Source organism: Monodon monoceros, unplaced genomic scaffold (assembly GCF_005190385.1).
Source record: "Monodon monoceros isolate NGI ecotype Baffin Bay Population unplaced genomic scaffold, NGI_Narwhal_1 Super_Scaffold_21, whole genome shotgun sequence".
In the NCBI taxonomy this organism is placed as follows: domain Eukaryota; kingdom Metazoa; phylum Chordata; class Mammalia; order Artiodactyla; family Monodontidae; genus Monodon; species Monodon monoceros.
This window is the reverse complement of record NW_021703778.1, coordinates 125,137,820-125,161,169: the sequence shown is the minus strand read 5'-3', so window position 1 is coordinate 125,161,169 and position 23,350 is coordinate 125,137,820. Positions and strand designations below refer to the sequence as shown.

The following is a 23,350-nucleotide window of genomic DNA, read 5'->3' as shown; positions in this document are numbered from 1 at the left end:
TGTGACAAAGCGAGAGAGAGGCATGGACATATATACACTACCAGATGTAAGGTAGATAGCTAGTGGGAAGCAGCCACATAACACAGGGAGATCAGGTCGGTGCTTTGTGACCGCCTGGAGGGGTGGGATAGGGAGGGTGGGAGGGAGGGAGACGCAAGAGGGAAGAGATATGGGAACATATGTATATGTAAAACTGATTCACTTTGTTATAAAGCAGAAACTAACACACCATTGTAAAGCAATTATACTCCAATAAAGATGTAAAAAAAAAGAAAAAAAAAAAGAAAAATCTGCTAAATTGATTCTAAGGCTGAACCTTCGTTTATCAGGAAAGGACTGACCCCCCCTAGTATTTGAAAATTGTAAAGTAAGTTCCTCTCCTGGATTACCCATGGAGTGGTGCTATATAAATAGAATATAAATGTATAGAAAGAGGGGAGGTTTCACATTTGAATTTAAAAAAAAGAAAAAGAAAAAGGAATGAAACAAGGAAAGAAAGAGAGAGAGGGAGGGAGGGAGGGAGGGAGGAAAGAAGGAAAGAAAGAAAGAAAGAAAAGAAAAGGAAGGAAAGGGAGAGAGAAAAAGAAAAGAAAAGGGCTAGAGCCACGTGAGTAACCCTTCATGTGCAAAGTCATACATCTTTACCAAAGAGCCCAGCCCTCTAGGTACATTTAGTAAATATATGGAAAGGCGATCATCTCTGATAGGAAAGACTCGTAGGGAACTGCAGAAACCACAGAAGAACAGATACAGGAGGAGGCTGGCCCTGTGCTAAGACTCCAGCTTGGGCTTCTTGAGGTAGCCGTCCTTGCCCACACAGTCTCCATTTTGGCTCTCCAACTAGAAAGCCATTATAGACCAGACCAGTGGGAACGCATAAACTCTCCACCTCCTGCCCTCTGGACACATCAGTCACTATTTCCGACAGAAACATACTGTGCTAAGATTTCTTTCTATTCCTTTCCCAAAGCCAGGTGACAAGGTAGTTCCCATAGTCATCCCAGATATCCCTTTGGGGTTTTAAAACAGGATCACTCAAGGCCTGTGCTGCTTTACAGCATATCCAGCCCCCCAAAAGTGTATATAAACCAGAGTTTTATATACTTCCCAAGGAGAGGCAGTGCTAGATTTAAGCAGAGTGGCTCACTTCCTGCTCCTTGAACACTGGAGAGAGCAGCCACATACAGCCTCCAAGAACTCAAAGACAGAGGAAAGAAAATGGCCCCCTCTAGCTCCTTCCTCTTGATCTCAACCCATGCTTGTTATGTAGAAAAGCTGTATAGGAAAAGAAACAGAAGTGAAACAGAGCAGGAGAAGAAAATATGAGTGAGGGCATGCACAAATGTGAATGTTGGTTTTGCACAATGGTCCCTTCTGTTAAAATGATGGCCCTGATCCAAAGGATGCCCACCTAGAAGGCCAGCATTCTGTTCCATCTTCCTTGTTCATTAGTGCAAACTGCAGCTTTTACTCTTAACAATAATTGTATTGTTGAAGCGTAGAAAACATGGCCCACATGGTTGGAAAGTCTAGTCATTATCCCTTTAAATAAAGAACGTGAAGAGAGGAAGCTTTTATTCTCTTATTATTTTAGTAAGTTTCCAAAGTCTGAATAAACTAATTTCAGACTGTGTTTTAGTTTTTCTTATAAATGTTTATAATTGATTGCTGTTGTTTTCAAATAATATTCTGGTCATTTCCCTAGAACTCCTTCTTAGAGTTCTTTACGAAATCACGAGACTCTAAGTAGATTCTCAGCTGCATAGCACAGGGAGATCAGCTCGGTGCTTTGCGACCCACCTAGAGGGGTGGGATAAGGAGGGTGGGAGGGAGACCCACCAAAAGGGAGGGGAGATAGGGATATACATATGCATACAGCTGATTCACTTTGTTATACAGCAGAAACTAACACAACACTGTAAAGCAATTATACTCCAATAAAGATGTTAATAAAAAATAAATAACTTCTTCTACTTTTTACATAAAATTATGAGATATATATTTAGATATATAGATGTATATTTTTTATTTAGGATAAAACCTTAATTGGTCCTGTTTTCAAACCCCAGTGGAGTATTTGGGATTCAGTGTAAACCTATTGGAGTATCTACCTTCTGAAAAAAACAGGAAAAGAGAAGTCGGTGAATAAAGTCTCCCATGGGACTGTTTGCCTGCATGGTAGCTAATGTTCTAGAGTAGTGTTTTTCGAGCTCTGGCTGTGAGCCACGGGATAAATTTCTTACGTGGCATCTAGCAGACAATGAATGTTAGTCTCTTCCTTTCCCCCGTAGTTTAAAGGGAGATGAGGTATCTTCATTCAAAATGAAGCATGGGAAATAAGGCTTACATGCCAAAACATTGTAACTATGGCAGATATTACCAATTAGGGTTTCTGTAAGAGTGAAAAATACTTTCTTTTTCATTTTAGAGAAATATAATCTAAAATAGGAGAAAAGCACAGTCTGCCCTGTCCAGCTCCCAACTGTGAAACAAATGTATTTATGATTCATTACAATTTACTCCTGTCACTTTCCCCATAAATTGTACTTGGATGTGCTTGGCCTGATGTTTGTCATACAGATTGGTGGGCACTCAGGCCCTGAGCCTTAGATGCACATCAATTTAATTTAATTCAATTAAACAAGTATAATTCTTGTTTACAGAATCCAAAGGCCTGGAGCATCATGGTACTCAGAAACATAGCCGCCTCAGGGAAATTCTCCAGTGACCGAACAATTAAGGAGTATGCCCGGGACATCTGGAACATGGAGCCTTCTGACATAAAGATTTCCCTGTCCAGTGAACCCAGCAGTGGGGTGGACAAAGCCAATGGAAAGTAAGTTGTAAAATGTCCTGAGAAAAAATAGCTTCTTACTGGACTTCAACATTTTCACAACATTCTTTGATTTTGTTTTGTTTTATTAAATAATAATCTAGTTAAGTATCTCTGGGAATTGGGAGGGAAAGTGTATGACTATATTAGGGCTAAAAATACAGTGTTAATTTCCAAAGGCTACATGAGTGCCAAATCTTACTATTTTATAGCAGATTGAATAGCATGCTAGGACTTTCCCCAATGCTATTCAGAAAGCTAGAAAACAGCTTGGAACTTTTTAATGCCATTTAAATTAACTAAACTGAAATACAAATTATTTAACTACACTGGAGCATCTTTCTTGCTACTGCTTGCTGTCTAGGTGCAAATCAAAAACCACCTTATCCACAGATATCCCCAGAATGTTTGGTAACTGTACATTTTTAGATGGGATCAAATTTTTACCAAATTCTGATTCTCCACAGTGAAGTTTTGGCATGTTCTACAAAGTAGACTATGACAAGCTAAACAAGAACATTCCATAATGCCCAGCATCCATGCTTTCCCTTACTAAAATGGCAAGTGACTTGTAGAAATGTCAGTAACTTCAGCTCACCCAAGCAGCCCAGTACAGTTTTACATAAGAAATATACACAAGTGGTGTTTGGACCAAGTCTTCGCTCTCCGCTGTACTCAGACCTCACGCGCACTGCTGGCTCAGGAAATCTCTGCAGGAAAAGGACTTAGATGAGCTCACATGCGTTCCCCACCTCATGGTCTAAGTAAACCAGAGCAGCCCTCATTGCATTTAGCAAAGCAGATCTTACCTCACGGTTTTTAACAGTGTGGTGCTTTTACACAGGAAGGTGTGTTGGAGGCCAGGAGGAAAGATCACCATCTTCACCCTCTCTTTGTTCCTATATGCACTGTGTGCAATTTCATAGAGCTGCAAGGGGCAGAAAGACAAGGACTCAGAGGCTGATCATTGAAGCAGCTGTTTTCCTAGTCTAATTTTCCTAAAAGGGTATGGAAACAGCCAGCTTAAGGAGTTAGTCCCATTAAGTCAGAGATAATGAGCACCCTGCATATCCCTGAGTGGTTGCCTCTACAACCAAGGAACTGAAAGCTGCACAGCTCATGGAACAGTGGCAACAGTGTATTGTATACACCAGGCGGCACAGCAATTCAGGGGTGCAGAGAACCCCTTATAATGTCAGAGACCCTTCTTTAGGCCCTAATCAAAGTTTGGCTGGCTGAGAAAATGGTGAAATTAGTAGAGTATGTTTCTGTCAGCCGCTGAACTTAGTTTACCTTTTTTTCCAAATTCCAAAGGCACCGTTTTGTCATCCTCACCGTGTATGATAAGAAGGGGAGAAGACAGGAATTTAACACTAGGAACAAGTGGAAGAAAAGCTTTCAGTTCAAGAAATATACATTGAGATTTCTCCTCTTCTAAGTTAAGGCTTTAGCAAAACATGAGGTTTGCCCACAATAAAGGAATGCTCTTTCCATCCCTCCCAGGAAATACAACTTCATATATAATAAGCTTCATATAGTGACTTTTTTTTCCTCCAGGCAAGATTCTTCTGTTTACTCATACAATTTACTTAGCTTATTTGATTTAATTTATTCCTGTGTGATTTTTGAAAATAAGGAACAAAAACACTGAATTTGTACAGAATTAGCAGAACCTAACCTTTTCCTTATTCTGCCTTATTTCATAATATCTGGAATGTTTTAATTAAACGAAAACAAAGTAAGTCAAAACCAAAAAATAACAAGAACTACCACAGGACCAAGGAGAACTCTTTGTAGCAATTTGTTTACATTTCCCCATAAATGTACAGGATGGACATGAGATCAATAGGTTTGATTAGCCTCCTGGTCAACTTCCTATCTGGTAATTCGAAAAGGCTATGACATGAAGAATGACTAATAGTACTTCCCTGTCCCCTTCCAAATTCTGATACCATCCACCCCTGCCACAGTGACTCGCTGTTACTCCTGAGGATGTTAGATCCCTCAAGTGTGCTGAAATAGAAAAAATACTGATAACGACTGCCTATTTGTAGGCACTCGAGATTCTCCAACTGTGAGAGGCTAACTTGCCAGATTCTAGTCACTGGACTTGCTGTTGGGTTATTCGGCTGGATGGTGTATGGATTTTGGTTACATGGGGAATAAGACCTAGAACTCAGAGATTCCTCCAAGGAATACTAGGTTAGACCGTACAGGACCTTTAAAGGGTCCTGAAACACCCTAAACCTACAACTCCCTTTATAACTTCAGAGAAAGTACTGAATTGGTAAAGTCATTAAAGTAGACATAAGGATAATACCAAATACTAAAAATTTGTAGATACTGTAGATACCTTACCCCAAATCCTAGTGCCCATCTAAGAATTCTCACCTACTCATTCAGACTGGTCATCTCCCCATTCAATAAGTCACATGAGAATTACCCACCAGATCCTATAGATATAGTAATAATGGACATCTTTACGTCATTAAGTTACTTTTCATCACTGGGGAAGACTAGTTCGTCTTTCCTCAGGGCATCCATAACCGTGCTTAAAAATCCTGGAAGTTTCCAGTAAATCTATTTTTTAAAAAGGAAAAAAAAATTGAAACATGGCCTATAGCTATGTCATTTGTTATAGTTTCCCACTATGAACTGTAGTAATATAGAGAGTAGTGAGTTTCTAAATATAATAAACTTTTTTTTGGAAATAGAACTTTTATGTTTTAAAAGTAATTCACATTATTGTAGGAAATTTGGAAAATAGAAGAAAGAAGAAACAAATCACACATAATCCCACCATCCATAGATAACCACATTAAACATTTTGTGGTTTTTACTTATCTTTTTTTAAAGTACAAGTAGCACCACTAACTTATTTCTTCATACTCATAAAGGAGCAGTGATACGCATAATCTAAAAATTGCTTCTACAGTGAACTGCAGAATAATTAAGTGGTTTAGTTGGGGAAAAGAATATTCTGATTAGTTCGAAATTCTGATAAAGTATACAATACATAGATAAAGTATACAATACATAGATATACAAAGTATACAATACATAGATAATTGGCTTTAAAGGATTTGAACATTATAAACTCTGTTGAATATGATTTAATATTGCAATGTTTTAAAAAGGCATTTTAGGTTTTAATAATGACCATAGGACTCCAAATATAACAATTATCATTCTAAACATACTGAATTTCCTCATTAATGGAAAGTTCCAGTAAAAAGAATGCTAGCTAAATCAGCTCTTGCCATATTTTGATTAAGTCGAAAGGTAAATTAGCTTATATGTCCTAAAAACATCCATTTCAACTGAAAATGAGGAAAGGACATAAACCCTGAGCAATACTGCACCTTCCTCAAACTTTTAACCCTGCCTCTAAACTACTCCCAAGTCCATTCAGTTCTCTCCATTTCCACTAATCACCCAGCCTAACCCAGCCCTCATCTCTTGCTTGGATTACACCAACAATCCCAGGTGGCTTCCTGTTCCACCCTCGCCCTGCTGTAACCCAGTTCCCACAGGGAAACCAGAGTGATCATTTTAACGTGCAACTCTCATCACATCCCTCTTTTGCTTCACATCCTTCAAAGGCACGTGGATTAAACCCAAGCATCACCTTGGCCTTGGAGGCCTTACAGAATCTGGCTACAGCCTCTGTCGCCTATCACTAAGCCCACTCCTCTCCACCCCCAGGCCCTGCTGTCTTCTGCTCCTGGAACACGTCAGCCTGGATCCCACTGCAGGGCCCTTGCCTTTCTCTTCCCTCAGCCGAGACCTCCAGATTCTGCCATGACAACTGGCTCCTTGTCATGCAAGTCTCAGTTTAGATGATACTTCTTCAAAGAGGTCCTCCCCTAACTAGCCATCGAACCTTGTCCCCCATCACCTCCCAGTCATTCCTTTCACACGATTTTATTACTTTTACAGCACTTCTCACTATTCAAAATCCTCTTATTGCATACTTGTCTTCTACGTGCCTCTCCAGCAACTATACAAACTTCATAGGAGCTTAGACCACAACTTTCTTATTCCCTGTGGTATCCCCAGAACCTAGAAAAGTTCCTGGTACCTAATAGACACCTGATAAATATTTGCTAAAGAAGGAATGAATCGACTGTGCAAATATCCCTGATGTACACTTTAAGCTATTATCTGTCATTTTCATCTCAGTGTGACTGAATTTCATTCAGAGTTTATTCCTTGGAACAGATTTGCAAAGAGAAAAGACCAACAAAGTATATTATGTATATTCCTCTGCGGTGCTGAGCAGGGAGGGGGGTGCAATGTAGTAAGTGGGACGTTGCCAAGGGAAGGGAGTGGGTACAGAATAGATAGGCTGGGGCCATAAATGCAAACGTCTGCTTTGCAGTTTAAAAAGAAAAGAATTATGTTCAGGTTCAGTGTAGAAGCAAGTTTTAGATTTCTGCTTGTCACTGCTCCTTTATGAGTATGGAGAAATAAGAGTTAGTGGTCATTGCCCCAGCGCTATAATACGTCATTTGTTGTAGTCTCCCACTATGAACTGTAGTAATAGAATAGTAACTTTCCAAATATAAGGACCTTTAAAAAAATTTTTTTTTCCTGATTATAAAAAGGAAATTCATGCCTGGTAGGGAAGTTGGTAGGGAAATGGGTACAGAATATGCAGGTCGAGGTCAGTAAAGGCAAACTTCTTCTGCTTCACAGTTTTGACATGGGCCTGCTGCTTGCAGAAACCTGCGTGGTTTCCCAGGGTCGGTCTGGCCTGCATTTTTTGCGTGGTCTCACAGCAAATGACTCGCGTTTGGGGACAGTCTGGAAATCCCAATACTACTTCTCTTTCCCTTCCTTCCTTTGCCCTCCTCTTACCCGTGCTAAGGGCAAGATTTCTTGGTTTTCTCTTTCCTTTGTCTTCTGGTTCTGCTACCCCTGGAATCAGGACTTCTCTGAGGAGAATTCAGTAAGAGAAGCCCTTCAGCAATTCATCTCAAATTACGAAGGCATAAGGAGAAACCGCGCCCCAGTCAGTCTACTCCCCTTATCCCTCACTCCTCACCAGCCAGAAGTGCCCCTCGAGACTCACAGGTCAGACCACCCCTCCAGCCCAGACCACAGCGAGGGGCTCCTAATTGTTTCCCTGGCTTCAAATTCCACCAGATAAATATTCTTAAAATACCAGTTACCTGAAATATGCTGTTACAAAGCTTTGGGAGTGGAACACTATCTATTTAAACAGACAAAAAACTCCTATCTTGGCTGTAAGCCCATCCGCATCTGGCCACAGTCTTTCATCCCAAAAGCTGCACACCTCCATCTGACGGCCTGGAGTTAGAAAATGCAGGATCGTGTCCTGTTTCCTCTCTATAGGGTATGTGGCAATTGGGCAAGCCTTTAAGCCTCCATTTCGCTCAGTGGAGGCAATGGTGCCAAACTCAGAGGTGCTGTGAGGATTTAAAAGAATGACGAGTGTGAAAGATCTTATATAGAGGTCCTCCGTGACTCTCAGGTATTTCATAACATAATCACCCCATTCTGGCCCCGTGCCTTGGCTCACATTCTCCCCTCCTGTCTGTGTTTTCTAACTGCTCTCCCTCGCCTTCCAGAAATGAGCTTAGATCCTATCTCCCTGTAAGTCATCGTCGGTCACACCTGCACACAAGACCCTTCTCTTCCCTGAATTCTCCCTACCCTGGTATTATTGTTCTGGTCCTCCCCTAACACCTAACTTAGTCTACTGTATTATAGAAGGAGTGGAAAAAAGGAACAAGCATTTGTTGAATGCCCATATTTTTGCACGATTATTTTACTTAATTCAACACAACCCTATGCAGTACCAACCTCATTATAGAAATAGGAAAAATACAACAAAGGGAGATAATTTACCAAAGTCATAATTGGTGAGTGGCAGAGGCCAAATTTGAACCCAAATCCAAATCTGTCTAGCTTCATAGCCCATGGTCTTTTTCCACTATGCTGAGTAATGAAATTGACTCCCAAGTGATACTCGGAAATCCACATCATTACTTTATACCCCCCGTTAACTTCCTATCTCCCTCAAGAAACGTCTTGAGGGTAAGGACCTATGCCTTTCACTACATCCGTGTCTCATCCCACCTACACTTTTTTATTCAACAGTAATGTTCAGAATTACGGCACTCCACTGATAATAAAAATAGCTAACGGCCATTGAGTGCTTACTCTGTATCAGGCACTATCATACATGCTTTTCATATGTGAATCTACCACAACAATCTTGATAGACTGTGATTACACCCATTTATAGATGAAGCATTAAAAACAGTTAGTCCAAGATTACACAGCTGTTAAGTGACACCCCTGGGGAAAAAAACCCAGAAAGTCTGACACCAGAGCCATGGTTCTTAAAGAAAATATTTTAAAAACGTTTCTGTGAAGGTATCAGAGACCTACCAAAGTAATGAGGTCTTGAGTGGCCTAGATCCCAGAGAGAAGGGAAGCCCAGAGAGGTGAGCCTGACACTCAACACACTTTTCTCCTTGAGACAGCTGCCAAGTCAGAAGAAAGCCAGAAAGTAGAGGCAAAAGAACACAGAACAGATGACACAAATAGAAAACAGAGAGAGTAGATTTAAGCCTAAATAATATCATAATTACATTAAATGTACACAGACTAAATACTACGATTAACAGACGTTTGTCATACTGAAAAAGAAATCAAAACTGTACTATATGTTGCTTACAAAAGATATATATTAAATATAAGATTTCAGAAAAGTTGAAAGTCAAGGAATAGAAAATGACATATCATGCAAACACTACTCAAGACAAAGGTATATTAATATTGGACAAAGTTGACTTTATGTTAAGAAGCATTGGGACTTCCCTGGTGCTCAGTGGTTAAGAATCTGCCTGCCAATGCAGGGGACATGGGTTTGATCCCTGGTCCAGGAAGATCCCACACGCCACGGAGCAACTAAGCCCATGCGCCACAACTACTGAGCCTGTGCTCTAGAGCCCGTGAGCCACAACTACTGAGCCCACATGCCACAACTACTGAAGCCCATGCGCCTAGAGCCCATGCTCCACAACAAGAGAAGCCACTGCAATGAGAAGCCCGCGCACTGCAACGAAGAGTAGCCCCCACCTGGCGCAACCAGAGAAAGCCTGCACGCAGCAATGGAGACCTAACACAGCCAAAAATTTAATTAATTAATTTTTTTTAAAAAGTACCCTTAAGATGCTTTCCAAGGTTAGTCGACAATTTACAAACTTGGGCCATATGTCCCCTCTAAGAATCTTACCCACCCCCCTCTCATTTGCTAACATTTCTATGGAGGTATGACTATAAGCAGTTGAGCATCAGACATGGAATGAAATTATAAAATTAGGATAATATATACAACAGATTAAAAAAAAACACATCTTGTCAGTCAATTCTTTATCTTCTTGGAAAGATCATCTTCTCTACCTGGGATGCTGTGTAAAACCATTCAGCAACTTCCTTGAATTCTCTAGAGACTTCCTTCTCATAAAATAATGAAAGATGTGGTTGACATTCATAGGGCTGAAAATGATGTATGAGAGGTCTGTTTTCACTTTAAAAGGAATAATAAATAAACAAACCTAAGTCAAGTCTATCTATGAAAAAAATTATAAAAGATACGAGGTACAGTTAGTTAATGGGGAAAAAAAAGCTTTGGCTCAATCTATTAGAAGGAAATAAAAGGACTACAAAATCCAAAAGCCGCTGTGCCCCCCTTTAATAGCAACTGGCTAATAACCTATCACAAGTTAGAATAACTTAGAAATATATAAAACTAGTTAAGAAAAGGAAAATTGTTAATAAACGTGTGTGGAAACAACCTACACTTTGACATCTTGTAAAGATCTATCACTCACCTTTAACAAGGGATAATTGATTCTTGCAACCCATATGTTGGTAAATGGAGCCTCCAAGATAATAGCATCAACTGGAAATCCTTGAAAAGAAGAAAAAAGAAATAACTCCCCTATCATATTTCAATACTATCTTTCCTAAATAAGGGATCTTCAAGGTCTTGTACATGAACTACCTACATCAAAATCAGTTGTGAATCTTATTAATAATGCAAATTCATGAACCCACACCAGAGTCCAGTCAGAAGTCAGTATCTAGGGGGTGGGGAGTGTGAGAATGTGCATTTTTAACTAGCACCCTCGCTAAAGAGATTTCATTCCTAGGTACATGATAATTGAAAACCACTACCTTCTTCTAAAACACAAACAGATTTTCATGACTTGGATAATTTAAGAAAGCAAAGTACTACAGGAAGGGAGAGTGTTCGGCAGAGGCTGACGAGGTTGTTTTGGCCAACACTCCCTCTGAAAACAAAAGATCTAAACATTGGAGTTACTGTATATGTACTTTAAAATAACTTACTGAAAATAACAAATGGTAAAATAGTACAATATTTATTAAAACTTTAATGTTAAAGAAAATTTCGTATGATATATTGAACAGGGTATAATGTGTAAAATATATGTAAATATATTTAAATTAGAGCACAAAGAGAAAAATGTCTGGAAAACTCAGAAAAGAACACTGGAAACATATAAGACATGGGAACAGATAAAAAATATATATATATATATATATATATATATAATTATAGTCCCAGATAAAGAGAAGACAAAGAATGGAGCAGGCATAATATTTGAAGATATAATGACCAACAATTTTCCAAAATGGATGAATATCAGGCCACAGTTAAGCAGGATAAGTACCAAGAATACCTAGGAAAATCAGAGTAAAAATGCTGAAAAACAAAGAAAAAAAGAAATCTCAAAAATAACCAAAAGAAAAAGTAAACATTATCTTTAAAGGAGCAACAGTAAGACTGGCAGCTGACTTTCTAATGAAACTGTAAAAGCAAGAACAAAGTGGATGACATCTTAGAAAGGTTGAAATAAATGCCACTCTAGAACTCTATGCCCAGGAAAAATAGCCTTCAAAAATGAAGATGAAATAAAGACATTTTCAGACCAAAACTGAGAGAAATCTTCACCAACAGACAGGTGGAAGAAAAATCCCAGATGGAAGCACAGCGATGCTGGAAACAAACAGCAAAGAAAAGGGTAAATCTAAATACTGACTTTATAGTATGAGAATAATCATTTTTATGGAGTATGTAATATAGAGAAAATTAAAATACATGGTAGCAAGAGTTCATAAGTTGGGGACTTAATGTAATTAAAATGTTCTAAGGTAATTGCATTATCCAGGAAGTCAAGTATTCATTTATGTGGGAATTTAATTCAGGTAATTCATCATTGTCAACATTGAAGGAGCCATGAGAGTTTAGAGGACCAATGAAATGACATTTCTTTTATTTCCATAAGTAATTAAGATTGTGTATAGCAGGTGACACACTTTAAAATGTTTACGGTAACTCACCCTGACCTGTACTGCCAAGTAAAGTTTAAGATACACTGCAAGTGATTACAAGCTTTTAACACGTATCAAGATCACCTGGTCTTAGTCACAGGGATTCCATTTTATGAAGACAGCTAGGATCCACCTAGCTGTCACCTGTGTTTCTAACAAACACCCCCTGCAGATTCTGACAAAGGCAGTTCTCAGAACACTTTGAGAAACACTGATATAAATATTATGTAAGGAGGGCTGCAGAAAGCAAGTCCTGCCTATTACTTCATAATGTATTATTTTCCTCCCCTGTAATCCAGATTACTCCATAACAACACTTATTATCACTTCACAGTGAGGGCTCTCTTAAGGTAATTTTAACTCTTTCCTTAGTATTTACTTTTAATTTCATAACTCTGAAAAGCAGGTATTGTGTATATTAAATAGAAAAAAGAGAGTTTATTAGACTATCAGGAACTGTCTAAAGTTGGGGTGCTCCAGGTATCTCTGTGTTCAGATTGTGCACAATAGTCTCTTCACTGTTTTTCTTTTCCCACATCAAGCCAAGAAATTATACGATGTAAAATAAGCATTTTATCATACCTTTCTCTTCTAGAACTTTTGCAGCATTTGTTGCAACTCTGTAAAGCAATGAAAATTAGTACATATGCGAAGCAGTGACTTAACAGTCAACAGTACAAAATGCAACATCCAGTATGAGCATCTGATGAAAGCTCTTGACCCTCGCATGTGCACGGACACAAAATTTTTCACAGGATGTCAAGGGGTTCCACTGGCCCTAAACAAGAATGCTTTCATTTAAAACGCTCAAGGAGAGTTCTGGAATGGGCTTCAGTGTCATAGACAGCCGGAGAGCTAGACCCTCCCTTGTATTACAGACAGGCATGCTGAGGTGTAAGGTCACTAGCCCCATGTGGAACCTGAGAGAAACCATCTCCTAGCTCAAGGGTCCTCCTGCTGCCCACTGCTGCCTATAATATGACACTAACGCCCCAAGGACCCACCGCAGCACCCATCTTCAGACCCCACTCACCCTGTTCCCAGAGAGTGGCCCCAGAGACACACAGGGGTGGTACCATTTCTCGCCTCGGTCCATTCATAGACACAGACAGCATCCGCAGTCAGCCCATCCTCCGTGGGTTTACCTGTCGAGTCCCCGAACCCTGGCAGCAAGGAAAGGCAAACACAATATCACTGCCTCCAAAATGAGGGCTATCAAAAGGCCCCTTCTTACTGAAAAATCTTTGTACACTTTTCCTAACACATACCTCCGTAGTCAACAGACAAGACATGAAAACCACCGTCACTCAGCACCTAGATGACAAAGGAGCTGTTATCACTTTAATTGGGAGATGTAAACAGAAAAGGTGGTCTCACCTCCTCCACACTTCCATAATCCTGGTTATGATGGCTTAATAGGTAGGGAAAAATGCATTTCTGAAATCTGGTGTTTGACTTCAAACTTGAGAAGATCAGGCTCAACGGGAAAGAAGGAAAGCAGCATGGCAGAATAGGACCACACAGCCTGGGTCACACCTGGCTCTGTCACTTAGCAGCTGTCTGACCTTGGGAAAGCCACTTAACATCTAACTGTGTAAATATAGTCTGAGAAGTGAAAAATAATACCTTCAGGATCGTTGGAAGGTTGCATGAGATTATGTATTAAAGTACCTTGGTACATAGTAAATGCCTTTTTTTAGGAATTTCCTGGAGGATAAGAACTCCACACAGAGTTGTAGTAGAAGCAAGCAAATAACGGGAAGATATTTATATTAAGTATGAACAGATAAAGAGTTAATATTGATCAAAAATAAAGAGATCACTTGGTTACATGAAACCACTGCCAGCCCCAAATAGATAAATGAGAAAAGAATATAAAAACATAATTTTAAATGAAAAAAAATACAGTGATAGACGAAGGGAAGGGAGATAAAAGGGGACAAAAGTTTACTGTGCAGGCACTTTTAAATCTTTACTTAATTCTCACAACAGTCCTACAAGGTATGTGTTCTCCACATTTTACAGAGAAAGAAACCGAGCCTTGGAGAGCTTAAGTAACTTGTTCACAGACACCCAAATGGCCAGCAGCAGAACTAAGATTCACACCTGGGCCTGCCTGTGTCCAAACATTGTAACAAAAATCACTACCATACTGCTGGCATCTGATCTCACGCCTTTCTTTTTCAGGTTAGACAAATAACCAGGAGAGAGGGCAATGCTTCTCGGTGTCATAGCCCACGCGCCTGTGTCAGGGTGAATGACCCACAGCTCCCCTCTGCTGCCGCCTTCCCCCAAGTGAGCACCGGCTCCCCGGACCGCTAGCGCTTCTCAACGTAAGCATTTGATTGAACTGCTGACAATCCATCTCCTTCCACTGCTGCACAGCAAAACCTATTTCTAAGAATACTTCTAGGAGCTAAAGGAAAATAAGTTCCAGAAAGTGGCTTTTCAGAAAAAGGGATGATATAATCAAGTTCACTAAAGGAAGATCTGCCTGCATCCTGTCCACTCTGCCAAGAGGTACAAGATGAAGTGAAGGAGAGAGACTCACAGCCCTGGAGGTACAAGAAATACTTTTTTCCAAAAGAACCACAGTCTGCTCTCTGTTAACCACATAAAAGGGAGATAAAGATGATTCAAAAGGCAGAGGATTCTTTAAAAAAACATTTGAATTTGTTTTAGAGCCAAGTTTCTTAAACCTTAGTGGGTCATGGAGCCCTTTGAACATGTACATGTAATTAAAGCTATGGACCCGCTGCCCCAAAAAATGTATCCACTCTTCAAATTTTGTGTACAATTTTGGGTTGGGAGTTCATGGACCCTCTGGGGCTTCCATGGATCCCAAGTATAGAACCACTGCTTTCATCAAGGTTCCCTGCGATCTGTCATTTGGCCTCCTTCCAGCTCAGTACTGCCAAGAGCAAGCTGAGACTTCCGGGCAGGAGACAGGAAGGTGCAGCTGACCCCAAACCAGGAAATCTGGGATAACTGAGGGCAAGAGCGGATTCACTCAGAGGGCAGACGTGACTGTGTGATTCACATGACCCTTTAAATAAAAATGCATTGTAACGCCGTGCCCAAGTCTACACCATCAGAACAAGGATAAGCAATGTTGAAAAATGTTGATTTCACAGGAAATCTCTGTAAATGTGACTCTGAAACATACACCTCAAGAAAGCCCCTTGAGCAAAGGCAAGTCTTGAGAAGGCCATCTTCTGACACAAAAAGACAGTGAGTAAAAGAGACAGAGGCAGGGGAGCCGAGGGGCAGATTCCAGACCTTGTCACTGAGTTTGAAGTGTCCTCCCAGAGACAGAGCGAGGTCTGCGGGTCTCTGAGGCACATCGCCCCTCCCCCATGCTGAGACCCGCAGTCACAGCCAATACTCATCACCCAGCATAATGACACAGGCTCACAGAGGGACTGGCAGTGCACCAAGGGACAGCCAGCCTCCTGGGAGGTGCTCTTGGTTACCAAGCAAGGTTGGGACCACAGAGAGCAGGCCGAGGCATCAGTATTCCAGACTAGAATTAGTCAGGTGGCCCCCAGTAGCCGTGATCAGAATTCCAGGTGATCTCTCCTAGGGAATCCATACTTCTGATTAATAGGATTCGTGCCAAATAAATGAATCTCCATGTGGTTCTGTGAGAAGACCACTGATGTGGAAACTGCTCTTCCTTTTCTCCATACCTCATGCCTACTCCCTACCCAGTCGTCCATGGATTTGATCCATCATTTCCGACACTCTTAGGGAGTAAAGGAACCATTGCCTTCTTTGAAATCAGTATCCAAATTTTGGAAGTTAGTTTCCCTTTCAGTTAAGGATCCACATTATTCTACATATAGAATATATAGATTTTTTTAAAAGAGAAGCCTATTGCCAGAACACCCTCAAATTTCAACAAAGGGAAAAAAATACGTGAAGGGATGCTTACAGACCTAAAAACTGAGCTCTGCCTTACATTCCCCCACAGGGCTGAAATACTCTTTCACTCTGTAAAAAAAAAAAAATACATCCAAGCAAAGGCAACTGACTTGTGTTCTGCACCGCCATGAAGATAAACAATAATTGGGTTGCCGTCATGGAGGGCTGCTTCGTAGCAGCTACAGCCCTTCCCCTTAGCATCCTCCCCCCACCGGCAGCTAGAAACTGTGTGCCTGAAAAGCAAGGAAAGGTTTCAGCCAACATGGACAGAGAGAAGACTTCTCTATCCTTGCCAAAGTCTGAAACCTCCTTAATCAGATACATATTTATATTTATATGTTTATATACTATTAGAATATATAATGGATTATTATATGTAAATAGTCAATATATTTACATACAGATATTTATCTGCTTAATATATATGCACATGGTAAAAATTAAAATATAATGCTACAAACGTCTTATAATGAAAACCACTACTGCCTTACCCCCCCTCTCCCATGCCGAGATAACCCCTTTTAACCATTTACTGTTTTAGTTCTTCTGACTCCTATACCAATCATGCTTCCAAGACTGCAATTCTTAGGTGTGGTTTGTTGAAATGCAATCCACTGGGTGGAAACAAGTAAAAGACAATAGATATCTGCCACCTGCTATTGGTTTGGCTGAAGAAACAAATTGGAAACAAAGGGAAACCAGTTTAGGTAGGAGAAAAGAACTTGAACATGAAATTAAGCTATTCTACTCAAGAAACCCAGTGACCTTGTGATTTTAAACACCTGAGTGAGCTCCAGTTCCTCCACCTTGTTAAACCAATGAATGAACCCTGCTAACACAAACACTGCCATATGACATGTCACCAGGAGACCTGGAGAATTGGCCATGTGATGATAAATCTTCAGTCCCTCAATCTTTTTTTTTTTTTTTTTGTCACACCGCATGCAGCATGTGGGATCTTAGTTCCCCAACCAGGGATCAAACCCATGCCCCCTGCAGTGGAAGTGCAGAGTCCTAACCACCAGACCACGAGGGAAGTCCCAGTCTCTCAATCATTTAGAAGCAAAAAGTCTGACATCAAACCCCAAGGCCTCTGTACTGCGAAGACGGGCGTTGCTGCCAGCTAGATAAGCTAGTCATGAGGACAGCTGACTCACCAAACAAGGACTGATGGGGCAAGAGTAAAGAAGAAAGATGTTTTCAAATTCCAACACTATTAGTGGGACTGTACCCTGCAGATCAGGAAGAAGTTATGTGAACCCATCCATATTGGCCCCCAAACATTCTGTGATCACATGTTTAAACTCAGGGAGATGAAATATAAAACAGGGCACTGGAAAACTGGCAGCCACGAACAAGTAGGTGAACCAAACAGAAGAAAATACTGAGATCAGCAGAGCAAAACAGACAGTAGGATGCTCAAGGCCTTGATGGACAAGTATTTATGGAGTGCCCTCTGCCAAGCACTGTGCTGAGCAATGGAAACCCACCAACAAAGTCCCCCACCTATGAAGTTATTGTCTCATAAGGAAGACAAACATTCATCAGATAATCACACAAGCACTTATTCAATTACAGTGGGGATAAACGCAGTAAAGGACAAGCACAGGTTGCACTGACATATGCCGAAAATGGGGGGGGGGTGAGGAAAGGCTTTCCTGAAAATTACCGTTTAAAATGAGACCCAAGAGATGGGTAAGCAGTTAGTTAGGCAAAAGGAGGGAACAGAGGGAACAGAGAGAGAGAAAGAAATGTTGCAGACAGAGCATGGCTTCTATACACGGAGGCCAGTGGGTCTGGAGCAGGGTGGGAAGGGGGTGAGGCATAAGGCAGGGAAGAAGACAGACCCAAGGCACCTGAAAGACTCCACACTCCAACGTAAGAGTCCTGAAAAGCAAATGCAAGCAAGTCAAGCTTCAATATAAAGGGAAGCTGTGTGGAACAGCTTCCTCCAAGGAACACCGACCTCTCCCCAGGCAAGTAACACAGCACTGCTCACCTCTGCCCTTGTGACATGAAAGCCACACCCACCAAGCACCCCAGGGTCCAATCAGTGCACTCACCATGTTCCCAGAATCACCCTAGGTTCACCTTTGATGTAGAAGCTCACTGTGTGAGGAATCTTTAACTCCGGTTTCTTTAAATCCACAAGAAATGGTGCTTTGACTGGAAAGGAGAATTCATTATCAACTCCCAGAATCGAATTCCATGTCTCTTAATCACAATCAAAAAAAGTAATTAGCCTCATGATTGACATGTTTCTAAGTTGCAAGCTACTACACTCAATTCCAAGCAAAGTATTTTTATTTTATAAACTAGGACTAGCCTGCAAAAGGGTTGCCCCCCCTCAAAAAAAAAACTAAAGCTAGACTTAAAAATACCACCAGTGTTATATATAGCCTCTAATGGAGTTTATTCAATCTTCGTCCCCGTTTCAAGCGAAAAGCAAAGGAGACCATTCACCTAAAAAGTAAGAGGGTCTAGAAGAAGGTAATGAGTATTTTGCTACTTAAGTCATGAGTTACTTTTTGCACTAAGTAAAACCTAGTCATTAGCCATAAGCCACGAAATGTCCAAGATCAACATACACCTGGAGGCATGCAGGTGAGAGCATCACCTGTGCTCTAGAAGAACTGTGTGTCGCGCTGACTAACGCAGCACTTGGTAGAAAAAACATGGGAAAATAGATTTCTCACATCAACCTCTCTCTGTCTCTCTCTCGAGGGATACAGGCAAGAAGAGGAAGAGAAAAGGCACAGAATACAGGAAGCAGTAAGGTATACAGATTAATAGCCAATTTGAAGACTGAGCTCCTGAATTGAAACCCTACCCACAAGGCCATATTTTTCTATCTATCCCAACAGTTTGCAAGGATTCATCCTAGACCCCAAAGCCAATATTAAATAGGTTTCAGACCATTTAAGTCTAGCCACAATTTTATAACTGACATATCTTTTTCATTATGCCATAACTGTAAGGGCAGTAAGTTCTCTATTTGGGAAAAAAAAATATAAAGGCAAATTCACAAAAGGTACATACAAAAGTTGAAAAAAATCACCATGTGCATCAGAGGAGGGAAAATATGTTCGTTTAATGATTTAGTGGTAAAGCTGTCACACAGAGTGGCAATTTTTCTTCTGAGAGTTGAACAGGAGTATGGGAAAGATCTGTAAGAGATTGTGAAACAAACAAGGTATTCAAAATCAGTCCAAGTGTTGTCCCTGTTTGTTTCTCCTTTTAACCTCCAAATCGAATTTCACAGACCGACACTGGGAATTACAGGCAGGTTGGCATTTAAGCAAAATCCTTTACAGAACTGTATGTAATTAGGGCAGATCCAGATCAGGCACTAAGGGAGAACCAGGAGAGGAAAGCAATAAGTCAGGGCCCCTACCAGCTGCTCAGAAAGCCCAGGTGTGACAGGACAGGAGGGGAGGGGACACGGATGTACTCGCATCAGACTTGTTTCCTCAGTGTACCCCACAGAAGGCCAAGGCTGGACCCCGAAGTCACCAGGAAACAGGATTCAGACTGTTTTAACAGTTGCCACAGTTTTCAATCACATCACAGTTCAGTGCTGTATGTGCTAGCTATTATTAGTATTAGTCTAAAGCAGTGAATGAATAATCGTCAGATTCCCACCGCCCCTTCTGGCTGGGTCTTGGGAAGCAATGAGACAAAACCCTCACATCTGAGGTGACATCCCTGGTGGGCGGGGCCGTGAGGAGCAGCGTGGGGTGCAGGGGGGCACCTGGAGGCTGGACGCAGCAGGGCCTGGTCAGGGAATGGGACATGGGGGGCCACGCACATCTTGTTCATTCTACTGCCCCCTATGACACGAACCATCCAAACTGGGGGCCACCAGCAGACAAGTTATGGTTTGTCCATGAGGGCTCACTCAGGCTACCTCTGTCTCTAGCCACATCTCCCATGAGGACTGAGTGTCTCCTACCTTTGAGAAACGAGGGACACAGGAGGTCAGTGTCACCACCTACTACTCCCAGTTTTTGTCCACATCGTCCATGACAAGAGTCCCTTTCCCTACTGTGAACGGTCAGTGTGATCAAATCGTGAGGCTGTAGGGGATGGAAAGCATTTCTGATGCACTGTCTCCCCTGCCCTGATTGCTCTGCTAGACCAGAGGCATCTTAGAAGACAGCTGTTATTACCTCTGCTTTACAGATGAGGAGACTGAAAAGTTAAGGACCCTTCCCAAGGTCACACAGCCAATGAATGGCAGAGCCACGTGAACCCAGGTCTGTACAACCCCAGAATTCCACGGTGATGTCCAATGAGCTGTCACAGTCCTGGTGAGTTCTACTTGTCATCCTTGAAGCAAAAATGAGCCCCAGGAACAAGGCTGGGCTCTGGTAAAATTCAGCTCTTGAGAGAGTTGTTTCAGGATCCTTTTCTCCCCTTCTGCACCCTTGATCCTCTCAGGGTCCCTCCTTCCTCCCACTTTCTTCCTTCCTGCTCCCGTATCCTCAGAAGATAGCCAAAGGCATCAAAGAAAGACCTCTAAAAAAATTCTCCCTCAAGTGTTAATAACTTAAAAATCAGGGCACTTACACGTGTTTGGAAAAGGCATGGAGGCAGAAGATAATGAATCTCTGATGAATTTCCAGCAATTCTGCTGGGAGTGGAAAAGATAAGCAGGCTAAGGGTGATGGACAGCTCTTCAAATACATCAGCCATGGGCAACTGCCTACACATAAAATCAGCAAGAAAGAAACGAAAATGATTGTTTCATACTTTAAAATAGCCTCCATGAAGGTGGTCGGAAGCAGAGGATATGGCTGTTCTGATTTTAGAGATAAGAAATCAAAACCCAGAGGAGCCACTTTGAGCCACAGATCACGCCCAGACAGATGAGCAGAGCTGAATTCTTATGCTCCCTTCCAGTTGGCTGGCTCTGGCTTTCTTTCTCCTGACTCTCTGAACTCCCACTACCCTGCCTGTTAGACTCCCGCTAAGTTGCCTTTTACAGGTAGCAGGGTGCTTGGGAAGCTGGGGCAAGACAGGGAAATATGTTTCTGTTTTTAAAGAATAATTCATACAGGACCCTTCTCTCAAATAGCTCAAGGCACTTCTGTGAGAATTGCTGCGGGAAGAGAACAGAGTGACCACGTCCCTCACAGCATCAATAATGCACAGCGGCTCCTTTTAACTAGGGGCCTGTCAGTTTGACTTCCCCTAGATCAATAGGGGATCAAAAGTCACCAGTGGCTAATAGACCTTATTTGAGCAGAGAATGCAGTTTCAGCCCGATCCTCGCTCACGGCCAGCACATCAAACAGCCACCTTGATGCTTTGGTGTTCTTCACCTGCCCTTTGATTAGCCGTGGCTGTAACTGCACTGCATCCCACAGGGGCTACAGAACCTAACTGGGTGATTCTTACTGGCAAAACCTGGTGGAACCAGCTGCTACAGGGCGAATCATTTCTCCTTCATGCTCAGAGGTACCAGCTTTGGGAAGCCCAACTCTGACCACATTTGGCAAGACAACGATTCCAAATATTAAGACACGCCACACATCCACCCTGTGCCCATTCATCCCGCCAACATGTATTGATCACCAACTCACCAAGCACCAAGTTACATCTGTGTTCTCCTCCCTTCTTTCCTCCCAACCAAATCCTCCCTTTCCTTCACATCCACTCAAGTGTCCCTCTTTTTTATTTTCAAAGCTTCTCTAGACAGATCTTCTCATGGTGACTTTTCCTCTTTTCACCCCTCCCACTAATTATAATCGGGGCCTCAGTTTGACCCTTAATTGTTTTCTGATTGTTTTCCCACTATCAGTCCTGTCTCCCCAGTGACAAGAACCACGTGACAGATAATACTGCTTTTACATTCCACTCTGCCTAGCACAGGGCCGAGCTCCATAAATATTCATTGAATGAAAGGTTGAGAACAGAAAGAAGAGTGTATTTCTTTCATAAAGGAGAAGGAAGCAAGGCTTATTGGTAGCTTTGGGGGACAGGGGAAGGGATTCCTTCTCTGTTTTGAATTATTGATACAACTGAAAATTAATCAATGTGAGCTCCCCAAGAGCAGGGGTTTTGCCTGTTTTATTTATGGCTGTGTGCCCAGGGCCTAGATGAGTGCCTGATAGGGAGTGGGATGTCCAATACTCTGGTGAGGATGGATACGTTTATCAGCCTTCTCATGGTGATTTTCTAAGCACTATCTAGAAAAGTAAAAACTTGGGATGAAATAGGGAGAAATGAAGAGGAAAATAGCCCTTCGGCTTCCCCCAACTTCTTTCCTGAACATGGTTTCCATTTTTCTGATTTGAAGAAAATCAGTTGCAAGTGGAGATTTACTTTCCTGGGCCCATCCATCTTCAGAAGCAACTACATCTGATGAGACTTTTGTAAAATAAATAAATAGATCCCCAAGGCATTAAAAAATAATCACTGAAAACAACATGGTTAAATGTTCTCCCTGAGTTTCACAACATATCACAATAGATCCACAGCTACAGGCTGTTCCAGGTGCACAGCAAGCCCTCCATGAATGTTTGCTGAACTAACCAGGCTCCAAGAAACAAAAAGGACTCGGGATGCTGGATATCAGTCTGTGCCTCAGCACGGCCTACATTAGATCAGTAATTTTCTGCTCAGATGAAGAAATGCCCAAGTATTTTATTCTTTCACGAAGCATCTCGAGAAGTATTTTTAGTAACTACGAAGGCAAGTAAGGGGCCCCAAATCCCCATCTCCACTCCACTATCAACAAAGTGGGCTGTTCTCTAAAAGCGTGAACTGCAGCTTTGATTCTCTACCAAATAAATGTTAAATAATCAGCCATCCACTAAAAGGTGGTAAATGCTAGCTTTCCCAGAACAACCGTATCTGGGAGGTAAGGCCCATGATGGTGAAAAGTGCAGCCAGTCAGGACATTCTGACTGGTGTTCAGATCCAACACAGAAAGGGGGCTCCGGCCTGCACCGCTGGGCCAGGAGAGGGCCGCTCTCTGCTTCCTGCCTTTGGCCACAGCAGGAAGAGAGGAAAGGAGATTGGTGTTTGTCTTCACCACTCAGACATTCCAAAGTGAAGTCTCCTGTGCCTGGGTATGATTTTTGGATATCTTGTAATCAGCAAAAATTTAACTAAGCAAAACAAAGGAATCGAAAGAAGAAAGGTAAACAAAACTGCCAATACCTTCCCACACCAACAAGACAAAACAAGACACGC

The 23,350-nt window shown here is 41.6% G+C and overlaps 1 protein-coding gene across 3 annotated transcripts in view; it reads left to right on the top strand.

Annotated features, from left to right (window-relative positions):
- PYGL (glycogen phosphorylase L) overlaps positions 1-15,467 on the top strand; it is a 52,599-nt gene extending 37,132 nt beyond the window's left edge. For 2 of the 3 annotated variants that reach the window (XM_029237953.1, XM_029237951.1), the window contains exons 20-21: positions 2,664-2,836; positions 14,414-15,467. In XM_029237953.1, the coding sequence (XP_029093786.1) occupies positions 2,664-2,836; positions 14,414-14,426 (186 nt within the window). In that variant the 3' untranslated portion in view covers positions 14,427-15,467. Of the gene's footprint in view, positions 1-2,663; positions 2,837-6,538; positions 7,066-14,413 lie in introns of those variants that run through there. The other variant, XM_029237954.1, reaches the window with a different exon arrangement.
- Positions 15,468-23,350: the final 7,883 nt, after the last annotated feature.